General features: G+C 36.4%; 1 protein-coding gene across 1 annotated transcript in view; it reads left to right on the forward strand.

The window, feature by feature from the left end:
• The window catches only part of B3GNTL1 (UDP-GlcNAc:betaGal beta-1,3-N-acetylglucosaminyltransferase like 1), a 174,043-nt gene that overhangs the window by 153,682 nt on the left and 8,108 nt on the right, over positions 1-12,253 (forward strand). The window contains exon 11 of the mRNA XM_007483420.3: positions 5,393-5,467. Coding sequence (XP_007483482.1) covers positions 5,393-5,467 — 75 coding nt within the window. The remainder of the gene's footprint in view (positions 1-5,392; positions 5,468-12,253) is intronic.

Below are 12,253 nucleotides of genomic sequence, written 5' to 3' on the forward strand. Positions count from 1 at the left end.
AAACATATCTCTGATTTCAGTTTGCCTCCCTAAAGATTTTGGGGAACTTCCTTCTTGAGCAAGATTGGGAACTTTGTCAAGTGGGCTGCTATTGGAAGAACTCATTCATTCTGTGTATTGGCCATTGTGTTCTAGACTGTAATTATCTGATTTCTGTTTGCTACCTACTTGGATAAATGGCTTAACTTGATATTCACTATTTGTGATGATCATTTATGCAACTATCATTTGTTATAAAAGGGTCATGCTTTAGGATATAAGTTTGGAACACTCTTTAATTGTTAGTGATTCAGAAAAACCAGCTTGAACCTAAGAACAAGATCACTTCCCCTGTATTAGCAATATTTAGGGGAACAGATTAACATAATTTTAAGTCTGGTACTTGATCTCTGAGCAGAAGAGATTAAGCAACCTCTTGTCTCCCCTCCAGGAATGAATCAGTCTCTCTTGGAGAGAGGTCGTGAGAGAGATTTATGCCTCCACTCGAACCAAATTTAGATGAACTCATGTGGATACAGTAATGGATGACACAAACTTGCATGAATAGAAATACTACATGTATCAAAACATCCACAGATGTTTAAAATTTGGAAGTATACATAGTTCATTCAATAAGTATTTAAGTATGAAATAGCTAATTTAGACCCATGAATTCATTCATTGATATCTGTCACCTCCATTGACTAATACAGATCAGAAAATGGTCTCTAATTGGTAATCTTAGAAAAGTGTGCTCTGAGAGTTTACCTTTTTTTTTTTTAACTTAAATTCTTACCTTCCATCTTAGAATCAATACCTTTTATTGGTTCTAAGGCAGAGGAATGGTAAGGGCTAGGCAATGGGGGTTAAGTGACTTCCCCAGGCTCACACAGCTGGGAAGTATCTGATGCCAGATTTGAATCTAGGACCTTCTTGTCTCTAGGCCTTAGAACCAGGGTCTCTGCAACCAAGCACTAGCACTCCTCTCCCAGAGACCAAGAACTATATATGAGAAGTAGGGTTGCCCTTCAGCACCAGCTATGCCTAATGCTAACAAAGGATCCTCACTGTCCGTGGGCTGAGAGCTCTGATAGCTGCTGATGCTTCTGGTTCCACTGTTGCTGCCACTGGGTTCTGGGCAAACCTCCACTCTGGTGTCACAAACTTCTTCTGAAGACCAGCCCTGGTCTTTTATACTTTTTTATACTTTCTAGTATAAAATCTAACTCAATGATTATCATCTTTCTCCTCTGTTTTTATAGTCTAGTTAATAACATATTGCTTACAATTGTATCCGTTTTCTTTAGGGATATTGCTTTAGGTATCAGGACCTATGGGTATCATAGAAAGAAACAGGAACGTTTCTTTTCTTTTCTTTTTTTGAAAAAATTATTTAGTCAATTTAGAACATTATTCCTTGGTTACAAGAATCATATTCTTTCCCTCCCCTCCTCCACCTATCTTTTCTTAAATTGCTTTTTGAATGTTTGTAGAAGTCACTTCTAAGTCAATCTGGCCCTGAGGTTTTCCCCAATTCCCTTTAGAAGTTCTTTTTTTTTTTTGGTTGAGTTTTTTGTTTATTTTATTTAGCTTATTTTTCTGATATTAGGCTGTTGCATAATTTCTAACCAAAGGAATGCAAATGATAGCCATAACAAAATAGATTTATTTTGAGAGGGATGGTCTCCCAATAAAACTGCACTTTTGGTCAAGACCAAAAGACCCAGAGTACTGTGAGATACCTTCCTATATATTCCAAAAAATATCAACTTATAACCAAGTTAAAAATAATCTGAGACCATGTTAAAAATAGAGCAGGACATACTCTCACTGGTAGAAGTCATTTGATGATGACTTGAAAGTCACTTAATAGACAAGGGGAGAGTAGGGGAGCCTGGACTGGTGATACAAATGATAAGAATGGGTAATGTTGAGTGATACCCAGGCTTCGAACCTGGGTCAGGCCTAGTGATATATCACAAGTTCAAGACCATAATTATTGCTGCTGATGCATGATACAGCAATTTTGAAGGGTAAAGCAAACATTAAGGTTTATGATAACAATGACTAAATATATCTTAATCAATTCAACCTAAATAATGATGTTAAAACAATCATAAAAGGCTGCCTAAAATTTTTGACTTCTGCTAACTATCTTAGAATTACAATTATGATTATCTAAAGTCTATTGCTAACATTAAAATCTAATCCTCGTATAAGGGGGGGGTAGGAGATTTTTCACTCACAAGGTTATTTAAATAATTTATTTTTTTCTCTTGTTAATCATCATTTTTAAAATTATTCATCTATTTTTTCCAAGTTACCAGTTTCATTTGCAGATAATTGGGTATTCATCATGCCCATGTTTATTTGAAATTAATACTATTACCCCTACACTTTTTTTGAGCATCTTGTTTTAAGTGTGTGTGAATCCTTATGTGTTAGTTATGTTTCTTATACTGTTGGATTCAACTTTCTAATACATTTTGCTATTTTATTCTATTTTATAGGTGAGTTTATCACATTCACATTCTATTTATGATTATTAATTAGGTATTGCCTTCAATCTTGTCCTCTTATAATTTTTCCTCTTTATAAATAAGAAAGTGGAAGAGAAGGAATTTGTGTAACATTTGTGATCTTATAAGTGCAACAGCTAATATACTTTTCAAAAAATTATTTATTTATTTAGACTATTTTTCCATGATTACATGATTCATGTTCGAATCCCTCACCTCCCCCCCGCAAATATACTTTTGATTGAAATTCTACTCTTCTTCTTACCTTGCTTATGATCCCAGGTTTTTACTCCTTTCATTACTTTCCTTCTTACTTTCTTCAAGTTCCTGTTTCCAACATGTTAGCTTGTTTTAAAAATCTTTAAAATTATGTTTATTATTTTGATATTATTATTCTTTTACTTATCCTGTTTTTTCTCTTAGACTCTCTGACCCTTCCTGTTTCCCCTTTTTTATATATTTTTATACTGAAATCTGTAGAGCAAGGAGGGAGATGTGGTACATATAAAAGTGAGGTTTATGTGATCTTCCTCCCACTTCTTCCTCCATGACTTCATACTCTTCATCTTATACATCTCTATCATGCAGTGGCAATTTCCCTGCCCTTCCTTTCCTTCCTAGTATAATATTCCATCCCACCTATTTTTGTTTTTCTTTAAGACAATTTAAATGATCAACTGACTTTCTGTCACTTTATCCTTTCTCTGTAAGTTTTAAAAATATTAGGGTTTTAAAAAGATATTTGTTTCTTATCCTCTTAATATGCAAATAATTCATCCCCAAATATTTCCTTTCCATTAAACAAATATGCAGACTTTTCCATGTTTTTCTTGTGCATTTTTATATCCAAATGTCTGCTCAGTTCTCATCTTTCCATCAAGAATTATTGAAAATATTCTATGCCATGGAATGTCTATCTTTTTTCCCTCTAGGAATAATTTTGCTTGTTATCCTTGTATGTAAACCTTTAGATTCCTTGCATTTTGGAATAGCAGTTGTATCTTTGCTCTCCTTTATGATTGCTGCTGCTAAGGCTTGTGTAATGCTTATTGTGACTTCTTGGTGGCTTTGGCTATTGGTAGTTTTCCTTTGACCCAGGAGCTCAGAGTTTGGGGTGTGATGTTTCTGACAGGTAATTCTTTTCTTTTTTATGTTTCCCTCTGTTTCTAAGAATTCTGAGCAGTTTTCACTCAAATTTTCCTGAAATATGGTGTGCAGACTTTCCCCACCCCAGTCATCATTTTCAGATAGTCTGATTTTCTTTCCTTGAGCTGTTTTTATGATCAGGTTTTGATATATTTCCTTCTGTTTTTTCAATCTCTTGGTTTTATTTTGATATTTCATATTGTCTTATTTAGCTGCCTACTCCTAAGTATAGTGGGCCAGATACAGCCCCTCCTTCAAGAGACTAAAAGATGGATAACTTATTCTTTGGGCTCTCTCTTATCTTAAAGCTCCAGGATTCTCCCTACTTCAAGCTCTACTTGGGGCCTTTCTCTCTACTTTTGGGCTCAGGGACCATTTCTATGCTGGATTCTAGCAGGTAATCAAGGATTTTTCTGGTAAGATTTTGCCTAGCACCTTTTCCTCAGCTGGGCTCTTGTCACTGGTACCTAACTCGACCCTTCCTGGAATTCCCTGAGGCTACTCTTTCTGATCAGGAGTCCTGATCCGGATTCACCAGGAAAGCCTTGAGTCTGTTTTCTTTGGAGCTGGGTTCAGGTAGCCAGCTATGGGCTTGGGGAACCTTTGAATTTGGCAGAGCATATAGCACTAAGTCTGGCCAGAATGCCCCAGAGCCACTATCCTGCAGCCATAAACCTCTAGCTGGGCTTGGGAGCTGCTGAGTCCAAGAAAAGAGTATTATAACTTCCTTAAAGATCCCAAGTGTTGTACTTTGCCCACTGGTATTTGCTATCAGCCTGACCTGCTTGTCTATCCCCAGATCTCTGTAAGATTTGGGGGATATCCTCAGGATTCCTAAGTTAAGTGGGGAAGTCTAGAATCAAATCAAGTAACAAGCATTTGTTATTATTAGGGGCTTATTATTTGACAAATGCTGTAGAAGTGCTTGGACTACAAATACAAGGGGGAAAAAATAGTCCCTAGTCTCAAAGAGCTTACATTTGAATGGAAGAGAGATGGCAAGAGAGACCAAGAGTAGTGGGTGGAGGTGCCTACATGGGATTTGACAGAGGAATGAAAGAGTGAGAAGGGGGCTGGACTAAACACTTCCTTAAAATGGAAATTATATGAGGAACTCTCACCAATCAGAGAAAGGTACAACAGGGCAAAGGAATGTTCCAGATTGAGATGGCTGGCTTCTGAGATCAAAGAGAGAGACTCCAGGAGTCAGTGTGTTTTTCCTTTGCTGAGTAGAGTGACACATTTCTAAGCTTGCTGAAGTACTTGTAGGGGATCTAGTATCTTCTAAAATCTAGAATTACTCTTTTCTCACAATCCATATATCTTCCCATTGCCCTCTGAGTCAACTTTGATTCTTCAGAGATTGTAACAACAATTCACCTTTGTAGTCAACACAGTTTAAGATTTTTTCTAGTCTCCTTGTGACTCCTTCACATACCTGTTTTTCATATTTAAATGTTTCCCTTGGTTTCTTTACAATAATACAAGGTAGGTAGTACAAGAATTATTAATACTTTCATTTCCAGATGAGGAACCTGCGGTCCAAAGAAATTGTTTAGCCATAGTCAAACGGCTACTAAATGACTAGAATTAGAATCTTGGTTTTCTGATCCTCAGTTCAATGCTCTTTTTATTCCTTTTCCCAAATCATTAGAAAGAAATTTTCCTTTTGGTTATCAACTAATACCTACAACTGGCTGACTTGATATATATATATATATATATGAATCTTTCTTGTTTTATTATAGGAAAGACCTAAGCCAAAAATTCCAATAAGGCATTTCAAGGATGCTGACCCTCCTTTTGTGATCTGTGTAAAGCTGGTGAGTATATATAATGAAACAATTGTGCTAAAAGTCAGCAGTTATACATGTTGTGATCAAAGATCAATGAATAATTCCCTCCTTGTTGCCTACAAACAACTATTTGTACAAAGTGTCTCCCCTATACAGAAACAAAACGAAACAAAATCTTGCACTATCCTCTTCAAGGTATTATTCTATATTTTCTTCCTTTTCTCAGCCAGATTCCTACATAAAAGTTTACTCCACTTCCACTCTTTTAAATCACTTCATAACCCTTTGCAGTCTGAATATGACTTCTGTTTTCATCACTTAACTAAAACTACTCTTTGCAGTAACCAAAGATCTATTAATTCCTAAATTTGATAGTCATTTCTCTTACCTAACCTTTCTTCATTTCTCTATAGCATTTGGCATTGTTGACAACCTTCTTTTGAATTGTCTCCCTTCTGTTTTTTGTGTTTTAGGTATCTTTTTGGACACTATTCTTTCCTTGTTCTCCTTCTACTTGTCTGACTTCTCCTAGTTTCCTTTGATGATTCATCATAGACACTGTGCCCTTTAAATATAGGCATACCTGAAAACCATCCTGGGATGATCTCTCAATGATCTCATCAGCTCCCATGAATTTATCTCATATCTATTTATCTGGCCCTAGTTTCTCCAGAGTTCTGACTTTATTGACTGCTTATTGGGCATTTCAAATCGTATGTCCCTTAGACATCTCAAATTAGTGTACACTATTGAGTCATTTCAGTCATGTCTGATTCTTCATGGCTCCATTTGGGGTTTTCTTGGCAAAGATACTACTATGGTTTGCCATTTCCTCCACAGCTCACTTTACAGATAAGGAAACAGAGGCAAACATGGTTAAATGATTTATCCAGGACCATACAACTCAGGTCTCTAGACCCTGTGCTGTATCTACTGTATCCACAGTATAAATAAACTTCCCTTATTTGTGTATCTCCAAAATGGAACGCATCTTTCCCCTCAGTCATACCTTTCTTTGGAACTGTTTTTTTTTTGTCAAGGGTAATACCATGATAACCATGGTTTTATCCTTGACTCCTTCTTCATATGTATATGTATATGTATATGTATATGTATATGTATATGTATATGTATATGTATGTATACCTATGTATAAATCAGTTGCCAAATCTATAATTTCTTCCTTCACCACATCTGTCTCATATGGACCTTTGTCTACTAGTACAGCCAACATCTTAGTTCAGGCCTTTATCACAGATCATCTGCACCAACCTTCTAATTGTTCTTTCTCCTTCAAGTCTATCACCATTTCAATTCATTCTCCAAAGGCGCCAAAGTGATTTTCCTTAAAAGCTTTGGAGTTGGCCAAAGACGGAAGAGCATAAAAAGAGCTGCAGTGCCAAAGTCTTAATATAGCCAGAGACCACTTTCTCAAGTTCTCTAACTTCACTGAATTCTGAGACTTTTCACCTATCTTACCCCTCATTTCCCTTTTATGGTCACCAAATGTGAATCTGCTAAAGAGCAATACCTGTTACTGAGAATGGCCAGGAAGACACTTTTAATGAGCACTGCCAGTGAGGTTGAATGGGAGAGGGTCTGATGCAGGGTCCACAATGATGCTGGCTTCAGCTGCACCAGGGAAGTAGGATGAGGCAAAATGATCTACCACCAAGAATGAGGAAGATGCAAGGAAAATATCTGTAGATTGCCTCATTTGAAATACACGCAAAAATCCCCCAAAACTTGAAAATCTATTTCAGAAACTATGGTAACTACACAATAAAGATGAATCCTAGCAGAGGAAGATCAAGAGGTTTGGGTTTATCTTCTTTAAAGAGTCTCCTAGCATTGCTAAGGTTTTGGACCAAAAAGAACACAGATTAGATGGATGGATACTTGATTCCTGAAAAACCAATATGGCCGTGGAAAAAGATCCTATGAAGATCTTTATTAGAAGACAATTCTGGTGTTATGGCTGTTATAATCTGGGAATAATTTGGAGAGTTTGGAGATGGAATTCATTGAATTTCCAATGGATCTAAAGACAAGAAGTTTTTACACTGATCACTTTCAAAGCATAAGATTCTGTTAAGAAATTTTTAGATAAGAAATCCCACAATGTTAGTGGAAGTAAATGCAAGATTGAGGCAGTAAAACGAAAAGAAGTATACCAGAAACTGAGTGTGGTTCTGGGAGCAGGCAAGGCTGATAAAGCAGAGGATCAGGAGAAGGTGCAGAAGATAACAAAAGTGGTAGAAGCAGAGGCAGTAAAGGGGAAATGGAGTATCAAAGTTAGAATCAAGGTTCCTTGATTATTATAAGTCTTTTCACTTCACTAGTCTGTTCAGACTGGTGTAAGCCCAAATGTAACATTTCTTCATAGTAAGTGATTTTTGTCCATTTGAATTTATAAATATCTGTGTCTTTAAAATTGTTTCTGTAGATCCTTCCAAGTGATTAATAAGCAAGTTACTGTTTCATTTCAGTTGCAAGGCAGAGAATATATAATTTTACAAATTTATTATTAATATTTAAAAATAAGTATAGTCACTTGATCTTTCTGGGTCAGAAAATGAATTTGTGGGACCTTTGCACTGCCTTAATTTATAATAGTTTTTTTTAAATGTCCACCAAATTCTTGTTTCAGTTTTGTCATATAGTGCATATTCTTCGCATTTATTATCACTAAGAAAATGGCAATTTCCTCTCTCAATTCAAAAGTCAGCATATTTCACAGTAATAGAGAAAAGGTCTATGTTCGTCCCTCAATATTACTGCATAATTTTGCAGTGTTCCAATTGACTTAGTTTTATGTGAAGTTGAATAATTTATCAACTGGAAAAAACTATATATAGTTTCTCACTCATGTTACTTGGCATGTCATTATGAACCATGTAATATTTACAAATTGCATAATAAAGTGTTTTGAACTGACTAGTTGAGCTTCAAGTGGCTTCTCTCTAAAAATGTAGCCCAGGGCAAAGAAAATTAAAAAAAAATTATTAATGAATCAAAGTTGTAAGATTCTAAATTTGACTGAATCCCCAGCCAGGAGAAAGCCTAATATTTTTGGACCAGGGCCTACTTTGCCCTAGACTACAGTTTTAGAGAAGAGAGAAGTTATTTGAGAAAAGGGAACATCAGGAAAGGCTTCAGAAGGGCCTTGAAAGTTTGCACCCATCAATTAGCAGTAATTAGGGGATGGAGTTAGTAAGAGGAAGGAACTATTCCAGATGGAAGGGAATAGTCCTCTAATCCTTTAAAGTAGATGGTATTAAATCTTGTTTTGTCCTGAATGTGTCTCCAAAATTGTTTCTTCCTGACTGCTTGCAATATTTTCAAGAGATTTATGCACATGGGTGGAAAAAGTAATACATGTTTTTCAACAACCTTGAACTGAAATTTGGAATTTGCTTCAGTTATTAAAAATATTATTTCGAGGATCCCACCATAGGCTTTACCAAAATTGTATCCTCAACACACAAAAAAGTTAAGAACTTCTGATTTAATGTAAGCAGTGAATAGTTTGTTAATATCAAAGGAAACAACTAATGGCAAATAAGCTTTTCCCTGCTCTGATTCTTTCTAGGTACTACTCTTCTAATCAGTCCCAATAGCTTTTCCTAGAACATGGAAGTATACTCACTTTAGGGAGGGTAAGAAGCATAATTGCCCTTAGTCCCCAATTACAGAGCAGTCTTGGTAGCACATCCATAACTAGCTTGACAGATGAGATTCAGTGTGTAATTCTTGAGTAGTATTTAGCTTATAACCCCAATTTTCAAGATCCTTGAGTATTACTATTCCTTAGACTAAAACTGAGCCCCCCCCCCCCATGAATTTTTTAGTTTTCCTTCCCTATTTTCAAAAATCTTGAGAAGAGTGTATCTATAGCTTGGGAAACTTGCCAACTCTAGGAAAAACAGTAAGATAAGAAAGAACAGTGAGTTTCAAAAGTATCTTTATTGTCCTGGGTTGAAAATCCCATGATACAGGTTATGAGCCCCACCCCAGATTTCCACTCCCCATAGTAGCACATCCATAACTAGCTTGGGGGCAGGCTTGATAATCAGTCAGTTAAGCAGATGTTCTAGTTGGTGACATCTTTTAAGTCATTCTCAGGTAGCTTTTCACTCACTCAACTTGAACTTGAGTACAAATTGCTTCGTAGCCTGCTTAACCTAGGCTGGCCCCTTTACTTACTTGCCAGAGCTATTTTTTGTATATTAGGCTTGTGAGGCAGGCTGGCATGAATCAGAAAGCTCTATGTTCCACTTAGATGAGAAGCTTCCCCTGAGAATGCTGGTTTTCCAGGCCTTGAGTGGCTCACATAATTTCTTCGGGCACCATAATTGGTGCATAAGCCTGTTGCCACTGAAGTTCTGAGGGATCATACAGTGGGAGGGAGATCTTATGTTCTGTTTGGTCAATTAAACAAATCCATTCAGTTATCAACTTCCTAACTCAGACTGTGTTTTTAGTCTCCTTCCTCCTTCCCTCTCTACTCTACAATGTTTTGCTGGATTGTTATGAAGTAAGCAAAACCTAAAACACTATATGTTGCTGCTGTTGTTATTGAGTCATGCCCACCACTATGTGGCCTGTAAAGGATAATTTTAGTGTTGTGACCTAAACTATATTAGTTATCTGTCGCCATAAGATATCCCCCCCAAAATACCCAAGACAGCTGGAAATTTATGGTGATTTAATTAATATAGTGGAAAGAATTAAGAAGAAGGGAGAAGGAAAGGTTGTAGGATTTCTCCCCTCTGGATTAGAGATTTTAGGAAGATAAGGTTTTGGAGAGTAAGGGAGGAAGGAATCAGCCGGAACTCCAAGAGGCCTCAGCCAAAATGCCTGAACCTGAATTAGCTCAAGGGCAAACTCACCGCCAAACCCAGACAATTAGCTGCCACTATGCCAAGATGTCAGAACACTTAGCACGCTGCCAGCCACATGTCCAGGGAAAGAGTGTAAACCTTTCAGGCCAGTGGAAGCCCCGCAAAAAACAAAACAAAAAACAAAAACAAAAAAAAAACCCTAGATGATTCTACCTCCCTTTCCTGCATCTCCTCTGCACCAATCATAGCCTAACCTTGACTTAGGACAGCACAGGGGTCTGTCTGCTGTTTCTTGTTTGTCAATTTCTCTATCAAAGGCCATCCTCCTAACTCAATCTTCAAGCATGGTTACAGACATTCCCGATTTTGTTAGACAAAGTAGGGTGGAATAATGCAAACTTCCTAAGACATCCCTGATTTTGTTAGACTAAGCATCTTCATTGTTACAAATCAGGAGATAGCTAAATCCAATATTCACAGTCCCCCCTGATGATCATAGGGAAACTAGTGTCCCCATTGATCATTTAACATAATCATCTTGTAGTTATAAAGCACTACTAACTACAAATGTATACAATATTCAATTTCTAAGGAAAAATTACAAGTTACAATAGTTAAAGAGGGAAATAGAAGACAGACAGCAAACCAATGTTTGCTGAGTGCATTGACAAAAACCAGTTGGGGGCAGTCCCCTTTTGGCATACATTCAAATAAGTATTCAATCAACCACACCCAAAGTTCATTCCTGATCGTCTTGATGTAGTGTAGGTTTTCTGGCATCTTTCTGCAACAGTTCGTTCTCTGGATTTAGAAGTTAGCAAGCTTCTTCCTTGAAGATCTTTCTCGAACAAAAATTTCAAAATCTTGGATTTTTATTAAAACACAACCCCCCCCCTGAAGTGGGTGTTAAAAAAATCCAGTTCAGCTCAGGATGCAGTCTTTGAGTTATGGGGTGTATGAGTTGATTATTAAAAAGAAGAGAAAAAATAAAACCAAAAGCATAAGGAAAAAATGGACAAAGTTAAACTTTTGGAAGAAATTTCAAAATCAGAATAAAATACCAAAATCTATGTATATAAAATGTTGAGTAAGCAAGAATAAATTCATAATAGGCCTTTGTACAAGTCCAATTTAAAGTAATTTCTCCCACAAGTCTGTAGGACAGAATGCAGTAATATTTCACTTACCCATTTGCAGCCAAGACTACAGGAAGTTGCCATACTATAAGAAGAAAAGGAACTAGAATTTTATTTTGATAGGGAAGTGTCATTCCCTGATCTGATTTTACCTTCATTCTCAGTGTTAAGAGGGAGCCAGGATGATAGCCAAACTTTGGGACTTGTCTGTAAGTATTTTCACAAAGAGTGTGGCTACAAGGAAGGCCTATGTCTTAACATATGTCAAGTGTCACAACCTTGAGCCTCTCACTGGGTTCAAGTCCTTTGTATTGGCTTAGAAGTGCATCAATCTACCTGGATTGGTTTCTTTATTCTTCCTTTTTTTTTTTAACCTGTATGCTGTTTTGGTGCTATTCAGGTTAAGTCTGGCTCCTTTTTTTGATCCCGTTTCCTAGAATCAGACACAAACATTAATTACAGTCCCATAACAATTATCAATAAATGGCAGGTTCCCACAGTCTAAAGCTGTTTGGGTATGCATTAATATTATAGCAAGTATGTATATATTTAAACTTATATTATTGTAAAATAAAAATTAATGTTGATTGTATGTATCTGAAGTACAAGAAATGAGAAAAGGGAAAAATAAAAAATTCTAATCAAAATAAAATAAAAGCAATAATAAAATAAAGGAAAAGAAAAAAATTCAGGAATTCAATGTGTTAAAAAAAAAGGGGGCATCTACTTGTCAACGGATTATTATCTCCAATGAATGTATAGCATACAGTCAATCAGTTTCAATAGAAGATGTTCTCTTTACATGTGAGCAATGAATCCAGGAGTCCTCTCCA

The sequence above is a fragment of the Monodelphis domestica genome, chromosome 2, assembly GCF_027887165.1.
Source record: "Monodelphis domestica isolate mMonDom1 chromosome 2, mMonDom1.pri, whole genome shotgun sequence".
In the NCBI taxonomy this organism is placed as follows: domain Eukaryota; kingdom Metazoa; phylum Chordata; class Mammalia; order Didelphimorphia; family Didelphidae; genus Monodelphis; species Monodelphis domestica.